The sequence below is a fragment of the Pavona decussata genome, unplaced genomic scaffold (genome assembly GCF_977016875.1).
Source record: "Pavona decussata unplaced genomic scaffold, jaPavDecu1.1 SCAFFOLD_71, whole genome shotgun sequence".
NCBI lineage: Eukaryota > Metazoa > Cnidaria > Anthozoa > Scleractinia > Agariciidae > Pavona > Pavona decussata.
Window position 1 is genome coordinate 2,954,487 of NW_028145490.1, and position 14,513 is coordinate 2,968,999.

At 36.5% G+C, this 14,513-nt stretch overlaps 1 protein-coding gene across 1 annotated transcript in view; it reads right to left on the reverse strand.

Annotated features, from left to right (window-relative positions):
• Positions 1-8,288: 8,288 nt before the first annotated feature.
• LOC146477341 (SCO-spondin-like) overlaps positions 8,289-14,513 on the reverse strand; it is a 28,072-nt gene continuing 21,847 nt past the window's right edge. The window contains exons 22-29 of the mRNA XM_085113547.1: positions 14,098-14,274; positions 13,535-13,708; positions 12,972-13,145; positions 12,409-12,582; positions 11,809-11,982; positions 11,210-11,383; positions 9,348-9,539; positions 8,289-8,798 (exon numbers count right to left, since the gene is read on the reverse strand). Of these exons, the coding sequence (XP_084969673.1) occupies positions 9,367-9,539; positions 11,210-11,383; positions 11,809-11,982; positions 12,409-12,582; positions 12,972-13,145; positions 13,535-13,708; positions 14,098-14,274 (1,220 nt within the window). The 3' untranslated portion in view covers positions 8,289-8,798; positions 9,348-9,366. The remainder of the gene's footprint in view (positions 8,799-9,347; positions 9,540-11,209; positions 11,384-11,808; positions 11,983-12,408; positions 12,583-12,971; positions 13,146-13,534; positions 13,709-14,097; positions 14,275-14,513) is intronic.

A 14,513-nucleotide genomic window follows, 5' to 3' on the forward strand; every position in this document is an offset into this window, starting at 1 on the left:
AAATAATAACCCCCCCCCCCCCCCCTCTTTTTTGTTTATATGACTTCGCTAATCGTATCCTCGCGCATGAACAAAGCATTAATTGTGACTTTTGCCTGTAGTTTGCAGGACCTGGTAACATTTATCCATTATGACATTAAGTGTAAGTTTGCCGTTGTCGGCAGACCTTCACGTTTCCATCGATGATAAAATTCCCTTGCTCTTGTCTTGGGATTATGTTCAAAATGTCACTTTCGAATTCCCTATTCATATTTTCAGTTATACTGTGAACAGATGCACTCAAGGGGGAGTTTAAACTTAAGAATGGGAAAAAATTTTCCTAACACACATCGCAAAATGAAAATTTTAAGGCAGAATTTAAATGATGTTACTTTCTTCCCTAACAACCTTGCTTTTGTTGTTTTTTTTCTTATTTTTTTCTGTTTCTTTATTTTTTTTTCTTTTCCAAAATGACGGAATTTGTCGCTTTGATTAAGTTTAAATTGCAATGCTTCAATAACGCTCACTAATGGATAATTCGTAGTCGTTGACATAAAGAAAAAAAAGACAAAAAATTAAAAATGTGGTTTTATATATAGCCTTTAAAGCAGCATCTTTTCCTAATGTGCAATCGTAGAGTTGCACAATATATTTGGTTTGCTAATCCTTAACAACAGTCAAAAAGTTAGTTTTATGTCTTTATTTAGTAAAATATTCCATCCTTGACAGGGCCAAATTAAATCTTTAAAAAAGTGCCACACACGCATTGGAAACAAGGCAGTATCACTGGAATGTCATTGACGTACACAGTTTTCAAGTCTTTCCGAATAAAAGACTAAGGAACATGTTTCATCAAACAATTGCATAAAAGAAACACCTGGTCCTGGGTCTAATTAATCCAAGAGCCTCAGGATTTTAAGTGGTTAGACGATAGCCTCCTTCGGTAAACAAGGCTCGGGTTTTTTTTTATAATAACTGATTAAGATTTCAGCACCCTCAACCAGATAAAAAGCAAAACTTAATTTGTAGTTCTATGCAGGTCGTTATTAAGCTCATGACGTTTAATAAACTCGCGCCATTTACTGGTGGTTTACTCATTTAGACAGGGCATCGAAGCTGAACAGCCTCTTATTAAAGGGGAACGGGATTAACATAAGGTTTGCAGTTTAACCACACCATTACCATCGGCTCCTTCACCCCGTATGGGGAAAAGGATTGTAAATAAACTCTATATTTATCGATGACTGCCCTCTGGCTGCCTCTCCTGTAATTCTTTCACAGCCGTTTTTCTTTAGCGAAAAAGCGAATATAATCCTTTATCTTTTTCTCCGAAACAGAAATCTTTATTTTCTATTTTCAGTGAACATTTCAAAAGGGATAATAGAGAGATCTAGAATTGCGTTTACAGCAAACGACAGAAATAACCATATGATAAAGTTTATCCTACATTTGCCGCTCCGTACTTATTTTTCCAAGAAAACTCTCACGTTTGACGTTTGCCTTAAATGCGATTCTAAATCTCGCTAATATCCAATATTGCAAATGCCAATAATTATCACACGAAAAATACATGTGTCCTAATTTAATGCAAACCCATTTTCAAAGAGTTAAGATTTACACCCGAACTTAGAGTTTCATTAATTTAACTTAATTTTTATGCAAAATGGTGATCTCCAGTTACTTTCTTTATTGTTTACGAAGCAGCGAGTTAATGAAGATGTTGAAAAACGGTTCGTGACAGTGTTAGCTCACGCAGAACTGAGTTGATGGTGGTAGTGAGGTTGCATGGTCGATGAAACTATTTCGTCAAGCCGTAAAACGAAATTAAAAAGGTGGAACAATATTGTCCATTAATTTTCATATATTCTAGTTATGACTGAGAACTAGGCAGGTTTATATTTCCTTAATCACGCAAATTAGACAGTTATAACGATGACGATATTTTACGACAACTTAACAAAAGTAATTCAAATGACAAAAGCCCTAATTGGCAAAAGAAATGAAAACCTGAAGGATTCCGGTAGTAAATTAAGTGACGCCATCATCATAGCATTTCCTTCGGATGGAAACTATGTACTGATTGTGTTTCTCCACTATCACGTCACGCGATCTATTTAAACTAAAGAAAACGGTCAGTAGTGAAATATGGATAATTGTCTATTACAATAAGCGGTGCATTTACATATTGTCTAGCATCCAGTTAATTTGCTCAACTTTCTCTAGTTTCCGGTCTACCGGAATCACTGAGGTTCTTCTTGTTGCGAGTCATAGCTAAACATAAAGGCAACCGACAGTGTTAAAGTCGAGCAATTTATCATGCGAAAGTGTAAGACGATGTTGCACGCAGGACTGGAGGGAAGTGGTTATGCCCACATAGGCTACTATCTGACTATGTGACGTTCTTTCTGAAACTAAAGTAGTGACTGTCATGTTTGGAACTTGTTTCAAAACAGCCTTGTTATCAAATACTTTCCATTTTTCATCAGAATCGGAGATAGCTTACTCAATCAGAGCCAATTTAGAATGCTCAAAAAGTGTAGCACGAAATGGGATTGTCTTGTTTATGAAATGTTATAGATAAGAACAATAATACACAATTTAAACACCCAGAGCGACTCCATTAGAGCAAAACTCTTTGTTTAACTTTCAATTTATTCAAAGAATCGGACGGATGCCGGGTAAACTACTGGTTATCAAGTTGTTGGGGGGGGGGGGGGGGTATTCAAGGGTTAGCCGTTTCTTAAAAAAGAGCTTAGGTAACGTTATTTTGCTGTAAAAGTCCCTCGATGCGGGATTGTAGGGCAACAGAGCTAAACGATAACATAATTTTACAGTTTAATTTTAGAAAACTCGCGGAAAAAGTAATTAAAAGTCAGTATTCATAATGATAGCACTCAAAGGTGGCATTCAGAATGAACAAAAACGGAAAATATGTGCTACATGGAACGGTTCACGATTTAAATGGCCATAATTCAGTCACAGTGTTTGAAAGCAAATATTAACATTCATTGTGACTTCCTACGTAACGAGCTATCATTTAAAAGCATCCAAATAGAACAGTGTTAACAAATCAAAACATTTAATACCAGCACTATATCTAGAAAAGTATAAATAACGAATGGTAACCCTTTATCAAGGCTTGGCGAATCGTCTTGGGAACCAGGAGTATCCCCAGTCAGCGGTCGACTGTCTAAATACTCCCAACAAGCCTTCCAGCTTTCCTTCTGGCTTTTCATTAGAATATTCAAAATTACCCTGCCTTTCTTGGGAAGAAAAGCTTATAAATGCCGCAATAAAAAAGGCGGCAATGAAACAATCTTAAAATTGATGATCACGAGAGCTTTGATACCGATGAACAGTCGACCAAACTGCCTAATGACGCATTTTAAACTTTTTCTTGATGATCTAATGCTATCGGATTCAATATGTTTCGCAAGTTATTTCCTCGTGTCTATAATATTGCTCAAGCTTTATAATTACAATGGTTGACAGGACCTTTTGTGTCACGAATCGATAAACACTGTAAATGTGGTCGATTGCAAGTTACCATTTTGTGCCGTAATTGTTGACGTGGAACAAGAAGAGGCAAGTTCTACTTGTTTGTCTTATACTATGACGTCAAACTATTTACTTTATACCTAAGTATGAAACGTGTTCCTCGTCGGTTTACGGTCCTCAACGTGGTGTTTTCAAAACAAATTTAAAATGTTTAGGCCAAATGGGAATTACAAATGACGTCAATATTATGTTATTGTAGTCACGAATCTCTGGATGTCCTGTCAGTGGTAAGACCTGGGTAAGACACAAGTTCCGATTCAAATCACGTCCTGTTGTCCCTATTGTTGGCTGTTCGTTATTCGCTGGTTAACGACCATTGCGAAAGGACGAAAACACCGCAAGTAAAATGAAACGTTGAAAGATTTATCACAAGATTCTTTCAGTTCAAAGGCCACACACGAATTGACTGAATAATAAAAGCTCTTATTATTCCACTATTATGTCATTTCACCAAATAAGACCAAGAGAACGCGCAAAATACGATCCAGACCGTAATACACTGTAGTGTCCCGGTTTGACCGGTTTACATCAGAGCGAATACGGACGGAAAAGGCAGGAAAAGGAGCAACAATGGCTGGACTGGACGAACCCGACTTTGACTTGTTTGGGTCCTTTGGACTTGAATTTTTGGAAGACTAACTCTTAACAGAAATAGACTATTTAACTGAACAAACAGAAATCACTAAAATGGGTGGTGTTCCTACAATTACTGAGCAAACAGAACAAACAGAAAGCGGACAACTGAACGACGAAGACATTGACAATTTTATTGCTGAGAAAAGAAACGAAAACTCAACTAAAAAGACGCGAAGTGACCTTAATGTGTTTTACAGATGGGCCAAAACTGTCAACGAGACAAGAACTATTGAAAACATACCAGAACAAGAACTGGACAAAGTTTTGGCTCACTTTTTTTAAACGTACGTATGACGAACGGGGACGAATATGAACCTGATACGTTGACATCTATGTTACGAAGTTTCGACCGCTTCTTAAGGGAAAAAGAAAAACGTTACAGTATACTCACAGACAGACAGTTCACGAAGGTCAGAAAAGCTCTATCTTCAAAGCGAAAACAGCTTCGCCGTACCGGCAAAGGGCAAAAGCCAAACAAAGCTCTCAGACTGAGCGAAAATCAGATTCAGAAGCTGTGGGACGAGAAACAATTAGGATACCACACACCACAAAGCCTTTTACGTAAAGTCTGGTTTAACAACACCCTGTTCTTTGGTTGGAGAGCTCGTGACGAACATCACCGAGTTAAGTTTGGAGACTACCAAATAAAATGGAAAGACGGCCTCCAAGGAAGAGATTATGTCGAGTGGATAACTGAGCGTGGAAGCAAGACTCTGTACTGTACAAGTAACGGAGAACACGAATTTGTCCCTCGGACCGCACGTTCAACCCCAAAATGCACGCTACTGGCGGATCATGTTGCCCTGTGAGCATCTTTAAAGTTAGAATATCTGGCAAGACAACCGCCTGAAATGGCTGCTGCAGATTCCCCATTTTATCTGGCGTCCATTGTTAAGCCATCATCCAACATCTGGTTGAAGAAACAGCCTCTGGGAAAAAATGCGCTCGGTTCATTTATGAAATCCATGAGCGAGGCCGTTGGGTTGACAGGCAGGCACACCAACCATTCGGTCCTTAGGACGATGATTTCAACGCTCAGAAAGGAAAACATGGAGCCTTTAAACATCATTGCACTTGCTGAACAGCTATTCCAGTACGTCCACAGAGCAGCAGAAGGACATGTCTTTGAAACTCAGCAGCTTCATCGAGGTATGTGATGCACGTAATAAATCAAAGCCAAATACTGACGCCAAGAGCTGATCCACAGTGAGATGAAAGTTAAGGCAAACATTTGTTCACTGGAGCTGTCTTTAATAACTGCCAGTTTACCTTTATCACTGCCGATGCTGGCTTCGCTTGCGTCCATGACACAGTTCCACACAAGAAATTCAAGAGAATCTTGCCTCTTGTAGATAGCTCGCGTGAAATAAGGCATGGGCCCAAAATTGTTTTGTCAAAAAGTGTGGGGGCTGTCTATCTCTAAACACTTTTGATGAATACAGATGAAACTTTGACAGATACATACATTATTGATTTGCGGTAATTTGGTACTTTTGAATCATGCAAATTAGGTCACGTGACTTCCATCGGCCGAAAAAGCTTTATCTTAAGATGGCAACACTTTTTCTTGTGTCCTTGATTTATTTATCATTTTAATAATGTTAAGGGTGTTTAATACATCACTTCTGTGCTTGGCCTTCGTAAGATTTTTCTAAGCAAAGACCTAAAGTAGGGGGATAATTGCCTTGGGGGGCTGGGTACTAATCGAAAAATCCGTGAATTTTAAAAATTATTATAAAATTTAACACAGTTTTGTAGATGCATTTATTTCAAGTTGACTTGTACCAATCAGGTTAAATATCTCACAACGAAACGTGTTGCCATATTTGCTTTCATTATTTTTAGTAAATTGTGGCCGTGCAAAGTCACGTGACAACATTTGCATAACTAAAAGACAGCAAATTGACACAACTTGTCAATATATGTATCTTTCAAAGTTTAAACCTTCTACTGCCAAAGCTTTCTGAGATAGATCACCCCTTCACTTTTTGAGTGATTAATTGAGGGCCCATGCCTTAATTTACCTGTGAGTGGTGATGAACTATAAAGAACTTTTGTTATTCTGATTTATCGGAACTGGATTTGTCACTATAAGTTGACAACATTTCCTTGATTTTGAGACTTTCCTGGATATTTTGGAATTACAATTGTAAAACGTACGTGGCTTAGCTTTCAATGGAAGAATAGTTTTTGAAACGATGCAAACTCAAAAACTAGTTTTTAGCACGCCAATCACTTGTCAATTATCTTTTCATTTTATCCAATTAAATTAAAGACATTTAACTGGCTTTCTGTGTTGTTTACGTCATTCGTTCGCGCCGTATATCAGAACAGAGAAGCCAAAATATTAACAAAATATTTTTGTAGTGGAATAATAAATCTCTTATTCGATGGTTTTACATGTAATACTCGCGGACATTTTGCTAATTGTTCGTATTTTTCCTAGCCCCTTCGGGGCTCGGAAAAATACTACGCACACAGGCAAAATATCCGCACGTATTATATGTAAAACCATCGAATAAGATATTAGTATTTTTCAAAGGCCACACACGAATCGACTGAATAATAAAAGCTTTTATTTTTCATATACCAACAGAAACAATAGGCCTTAATTAATTGGCAATGGTGGAGTTTACGTAACAATAACAGCTAATGTTTTCTTCAAGCGAACTCAAGATTAAGGGGTATCACGTAACAAATAATGTCAAATTGTGAGAAGTCTAACCTGTAAATATCGTGGAATCTTGTTGCTGAAGACTTTGTACGAATATGTGACTAATGCGCTCGATTCTAAAAACGATTTCACTGTAGATTGATCAAGTCACAGGAGAAAAGAAGCAGAGACCGATACAACGTAGAATTACGGTTTAAAGGTTACTATATTTCGGCTGGCCAAACCAGCCTTCTTCAGGTGTAATGAAAATTTACATTGGGACACACGCTTATATAGCTGAAAAATATTTGCGCAATAGCGGAACTACGTAAAGCTAAATTGATTGACAGTAAATATGAAGCAAATGAAATAATAGTAACAAAAAGTAAAAAATAATAAAAGGAAAAAGCTAGTACATTTCTTCGCGAATATTAAGGCCATGTGGAGCGAGTGTTCTGCCTTTTGAGATTAAAAAGGCTTCCCTGGCCTTACGGATTGAGTCTCGGTTAGAGTAGGCCTTAATATTCGCGAAGAAATGTACTAGCTTTTTCCTTTTATTATTTTTTACTTTTTGTTACTATTATTTCATTTGCTTCATATTTACTGTCAATCAATTTAGTTTTACGTAGTTCCGCTATTGCGCAAATATTTGTCAGCTATATAAGCGTGTGTCCCAATGTAAATTTTCATTATACCTGAAGAAGGCTGGTTTGGCCAGCCGAAATATAGTAACCTTTAAACCGTAAGTCTACGTTGTATCGGTCTCTGCTTCTTTTATCATTTGTATTTTTTAAAGCCGATCAGATCTACAATTGATCCAACGTATACCAGCAGGATTATCGTCCACGGTTGTTGCTTGGACTTGACTCTTTAATTAATTCGCTATTAATTAAGAAATCGAATTTTTAAAGGTGTTTTATTTGCCGTAATGTCTTTCTGGACCATGCGTTATCGTGCTAGTATAATCGCTTTTTTTTTCTTTAAAGAAAGTAGTTGTTTAATTACAAATGGATACGAGGGTTAGCTTCTAAAGAAACTGTGGTCCTAATTTGTATCAACTGGACATTCAGGTTAAATTGGTGCTGGCAATTTCCAACTTCTGCGGAAGTGAAACTTCCTTTGAGTGAAAGTCATGGGTTGGATCCTGATCAAGCCTCTTTTCTGTTTTCTTTCAATGATTTTTGTTTGTAACTTACTTTAAAAAGGCTACAGGATTGGACAAGTTGCACAATTCAGAGAAATATCTGAACTTTGGATTGCACTCCATATTTAGAGGTTCAAATACGCCCCCGGTCGTATCTCGAGTCGTCATTTGAGGAGAGGTGCGCACGAGGGGAAACTCACACCTGAGGATCAGCCCTCGCATGGCAAGAAAAAAGAGATGACAATGTGACGGGTCAAAGAGGATACTATGTTAACATACAAAAATAAGAACTGAACTCAGTAGACATATATCAAAAATGATGAAAGTAGCTTTTATTCTTCAATAACTCTGGTTAAAAACGTACAATCGTCTTTAAAAGCGTAACTAGATATGGTATGAAGAACTAACGTTTTAAAAGCCATCATGCCCCTTGGTCTATTGGCGTGAAAATAATTATTAATTACTATCGGGGCATCATTTGATTACAAAACTAACCTAAGATTTCTCATTCCAGTAACTCATTCTGACTTCATTTTTATCTCGAGTTAATTAGTTTCCGGTTGCAAGTTATTACTATTTTGGGGGTGATTATAATTTAAACTAACAGGGGGCAATTTCGGGCAATGTCTGTGATAAGACATACTGTGGAAAAAGAAAAAAATGGGACCACACTTTTGAAATCCATTTTCAGTACCCCTTTAAAACTATAAAAATAACGGGGCAGATAAACAGCAAAAACTAACTCATTTATCTATAGGATTTGCTTTCTTGTAATGAAATAAGAATTTTGTAGATCATGCACCGGCCCGTTTATGTAGAGACGTCAACCTGTAAGCAAAACAATCGATAAAACCTTGTCAGTAATTTGCCAGGGCAGTCATAAAAAAGACTGGTGACATCTGCACAGTCAAGTTTTCTAAAAACGTTTTTCATTGTTCTGAAAATCTTCGGTTTTTGACGTTTTTCAGTATTAGACATTGTTCTTTTTACTCGAGGAATCGAAGGAGTGTGTTTCAATTAGTATTTACATTGAACAAATTAATAAAATTCCCCGGATCGAGCAATTTTAATGAGATTGTTTGAATCTTTTTGAGTTATAATTATCTGCCATATTAAAAACAACAACAAACAAACAAAACATACAATGTAGTTCAATATTGATATCGCTGTGCTAAACAGAGGCGTATGGACCGTTGAGACAAAAACAATTTTTTTTTTTTTGGTGGGCGCATTTTGATAAAAAAAAAATGTTTGTAGAAACAGTAAACATCTCTTTACGTTACAACTGAAATAAATTAAGGGTGTGCGAGCTAATTACACGGCCCAGTTACGGCTCGGTTACGGCTGTTAAATCATAACCAAAACTTAGTTGCTCACCGGTTGTGTCCACTAAGCTTTATACTTCTTGAGCGCCGTTTATTTCGTAACTTGGTTGCCTGTAGTTTTCAGTCTGGTCCCATTTGTAACGTCGAAAACAGCGGCAAATTTTGCGTTTATAAAATTTTTGCCAGTATCCATATCTGATATAATAACACTTTAGGACCGTGTATTTGGGACAATGAGGTCGCACTGAAAAATACAAATACAGGATTGGTCATCAGGCGTTGTCAAAGAAGGGAAAGGCGATGAATATAGCATAGATGAAAAGTACAATGGAACCAGCGTTTTCATCTAACAATTAGTTTATTGTACTGCCTCAGCACGTTTTACTTATTAAGAGTTAAAAAAATACAGACTGAGCTGACTTTCTTGATACGTGCAAAATAAGTTAATATATAATCCATAATAAATTTACATAAGTAATCAGTAGGCCATTAGCTTATTTCTGTCACCCATTAGTCATTGATTTTGGGCCACACACTAGATTGATTTACCCAGTAATGGCAAACAGATCTAAAGGAATTCAAGAAGGAGATAAAGACACTACTTTTTCTTTTTAGAGAGGCTTTTTATTCGTAACTTGTTTTATATATATTTTAAAACTATGTCGATGTTTTCATTCTAGGTTTTAAGACAAAGATTAGATTAGATTTGATTAGATTATGATTAGATTAGATTTGATTAGATTTGATTAGATTAGATTAGATTTTATTATTACAGGTGTAAATTTTTAATGTGATGTTCGTTTCAATACTATCTTATTGTAAAGCGCCATGAGCCATGGATATGGTGCTATATAATATAATATAATCTTTCTATATTATATTATTATTATCATCATCATCATCATATTATTATTATTGTTATTATTATTGTTATCATTTATTATAATTATAATTATTATTATTTTTATTATTATGATTATTTTTTTTAATATTTAAAAAAATAATAATTCTTTAGTAAAATATTCCACACAAATTGCTATTTACAAGTTAAAAGTATATAAAAAAGAGCTATTAAAAAACCTATTCACAATTCATTTCGATTAAAATTATTATTATTTATTATTATTATTATTATTATTATTATTATTTATTTATTTATTTATTTATTTATTTCTTTATTTATTTATTTATTTATTTATTATCTTATGTGACATAATGTTCGAATTGGCCATAGCATCTCCGATTCATTAGTGTTTAAGCCACGGGGTTTATCCTCCACATGGAAATCAGACGTTAACATTATTATTTATTTAACTGCAATGAATGAGCGGTCAATCCCTTCGGAAAATCATGATATTGATCTGGCATAATGTCTATGACGATAAAGAGCAAGAAAATATTTCTATCCACGCCTTTACTATACAAAACTAATGGATTACCTCGGTGCGGACAATAGTTAGACCCGTAGCAGATCTAGGATTATCCGTTGAAATAATTTGGCTCTCTCTTTTTTCTGGAGGAGGGGAAGGGAGCCACTGAAGATTTTCAAACCCTGACCAATTTCAGACCAAATGATGTAATTTTTCGATACCCTATTCGAGACCAAGCGTCTAAAATCTATACCCTTTTTCTGATTTTCAGACCAAATTGGTGCCCATTGTCAGACCTCAGTGGCTCCAAAACCATACCTCATGGGTTGGTACATATCTTTATAGCTTAAAAAAGGGAGTACTCTTCCAGATCATGTTTGCTTTTGGCTTGTAAGTTTCAAGGGTATGGCAAATCTTAGCGAATGCTCTAGGTTTACGCCCAGTTTTTGTTACTTCACGTTGAATTAATCCTTCTTTTTAACAATACCCTGAGGTTTCAAGCTACGTTGGTAGATGCTATCAAAAGTAAATCCCACTAACGTACCTGGACAACGGTGATAGACGTAACATTTTTTCTTCTGAAATGCAATACCAAGGCAGATTTTGCCATTGTAGGTGGGCTTTGGACTATTGCAGAACCGTTTTCTGTAGCGTGTACCATGTCCACATGTCTTACTACAAGCTGTCCATTTGGTCCATGAACCCCACATTCCATCAACTAAAAATTGAAATATAATAATAATAATAATAAAAAACATTTTAACGACGAATTACCCTTTGTAATTCTCTTTCAAAACACGAATTAGTTATAGAAAGGGGTAGTGATACAAAATGAAAAGGGCCAAGTAAGAGAGTTATAATAATTATAAGTTCTTTTTCTTCTTGGAGTGGTCAGTGTTGACTCTAGTTATAGACGTTGTTTTAATCAGTTTCAAAAAGGATTTGCTCCGGAATCAGCTAACTAGAGATATTTGTTTCGTATACCTGGTTATATCAGCAAACAATTGATAACCATCTTGATTTCCTATTGACTTTTTTTTATTATTATCATAACTGCTTAATGCTTCAAATGGATTAACCACTGAGACACGGAATGTAGCTTTAAACATTATTTAAGCTGGGTATTTATATTATGTAACGTACTTGGACAAGGATTTGCGGCGCTGCAATTCTGTGTTTGAGATCCATCACCCAGACAGTATGTTCCATTGTTGGCTGCTTTCGGATTATCGCAGAATCGTTTCCTCTCCCGAGTACCACTACCGCAAGTTTTACTACAAGCTGTCCAAATTGTCCATGAACCCCACATTCCATCAACTAAAGATTGAACGAATAAAGTACATTTTTAACTGCGAATTACCTTTGTAATTCTCTTAAAAAAAAAAAAAAAACTAAAACTAATTATTGAAAGGCGTAGCTTTTGAAAATGAAAAGGGCCAAGTAAGAGAGCGATAATAATTATAAGTTTTTTCGTCTTGGAGTGGTCAGTGATGACTCTGGTTATAGCGAGTTGTTTTAATCAGTTTTTACTGAAAGGATTTGCTCCCGAATCAGCTAACTATAGCTAGTGATCGTTGCTTCGTATCCCTGGTTATACCAGCAAACAATTGGTAACCATCTTGATTTCCTATTGACGTTTACTTTATTATCATAACTGCTTACTGTTTCAAATGGATTAATCACTGAGACACGGAATGTAGCCTTAAACTTTATCTACGGGCAAAATTATATAATATAACGTACTTGAACAAGGATTTGCGGCATTGCATTTCTGTGTTTGAGATCCATTGCCCAGACAGTATGTTCCATTGGAGGCCGGTTTCGGATTATCGCAGAATCGTTTCCTCTCCCGAGTACCACTACCACAAGTTTTACTACAAGCTGTCCAACTTGTCCATGAACCCCACATTCCATCAACTGCAGCAGAACAAAAGTTGGTTTCAAAAATTCATTTATTCAGTCAGTAACTATAAGGAAAGCGAGTTTAATACGTGGATGTGGCAATAGGGGAGCAGTGGTTACAATATAAAAAGGGCATGTAATAAGTTCCCTTGATGGTTCCACAGTAGTCATTCAATCGCTCTTTTGTGTTAGTCGATAGTCATTTACTTTTCAGCTGAGCACTCATCCCATTGTCACTGATGCCACTACCGTCAACATTAAGCATGTTTGATTACTTGCAATTCATTAGTTTTTCTACTGATGCCTTATTTACGTTGCTTATACCACAAATGAGGTTTCCAAATTAGCAATTATATACGGAACGTAACTTCAAGCTCTAAAGGAAAATTGTTAACTTAACTTGCCTGGACACGGACTTGGGGCATCGCAGAGTTGCTTCAGAGATCTAATACCCACACAGTATGTACCATTGTAGGCTGGTTTCGGATTATCGCAGAATCGCTTCCTCTCCCGAGTACCACTACCACAAGTTTTACTACAAGCTGTCCAACTTGTCCATGAACCCCACATTCCATCAACTGCAGCAGAACAAAAGTTGGTTTCAAAAATTCATTTATTCAGTCAGTAACTATAAGGAAAGCGAGTTTAATACGTGGATGTGGCAATAGGGGAGCAGTGGTTACAATATAAAAAGGGCATGTAATAAGTTCCCTTGATGGTTCCACAGTAGTCATTCAATCGCTCTTTTGTGTTAGGCGATAGTCATTTACTTTTCAGCTGAGCACTCATCCCATTGTCACTGATGCCACTACCGTCAACATTAAGCATGTTTGATTACTTGCAATTCATTGGTTGTTCTACTGATGCCTTATTTACGTTGCTTATACCACAAATGAGGTTTCCAAATTAGCAATTATATACGGAACGTAACTTCAAGCTCTAAAGGAAAATTGTTAATTTAACTTGCCTGGACACGGACTTGGGGCATCGCAGATTTGCTTCAGAGATCTAATACCCACACAGTATGTACCATTGTAGGCTGGTTTCGGATTATCGCAGAATCGCTTCCTCTCCCGAGTACCACTACCACAAGTTTTACTACAAGCTGTCCAACTTGTCCATGAACCCCACATTCCATCAACTGCAGCAGAACAAAAGTTGGTTTCAAAAATTCATTTATTCAGTCAGTAACTATAAGGAAAGCGAGTTTAATACGTGGATGTGGCAATAGGGGAGCAGTGGTTACAATATAAAAAGGGCATGTAATAAGTTCCCTTGATGGTTCCACAGTAGTCATTCAATCGCTCTTTTGTGTTAGGCGATAGTCATTTACTTTTCAGCTGAGCACTCATCCCATTGTCACTGATGCCACTACCGTCAACATTAAGCATGTTTGATTACTTGCAATTCATTGGTTGTTCTACTGATGCCTTATTTACGTTGCTTATACCACAAATGAGGTTTCCAAATTAGCAATTATATACGGAACGTAACTTCAAGCTCTAAAGGAAAATTGTTAATCTAACTTGCCTGGACACGGACGTGGGGCATCGCAGAGTTGCTTCAGAGATCTAATACCCACACAGTATGTACCATTGTAGGCTGGTTTCGGATTATTGCAGTACCGTTTTCTCTCTCTGGTACCACTGCCACCACACGTTTTACTGCAAGCCGTCCAACTGGTCCATGAACCCCACATACCATCAACTGCAGAAGGATAAAAGGTAGTTTTAATGGAAAATTAAAATTGGAAGTTCCGTAATTTCACAAATTTGAGTTTTTCCATTATGCCAAGATAGTGTTCCTCGGCAAAAAGATTCTCATGGCAAAAACGAGTGAATGCCGGAGCTGTATTTAGGATTTCAAGTTTGTGTTAATTGTACCTGCTTAAACAGAATTTAACTAGATAAAGTGCTCCAATTTCTCTCCGAGTTTAAGTTCATTTA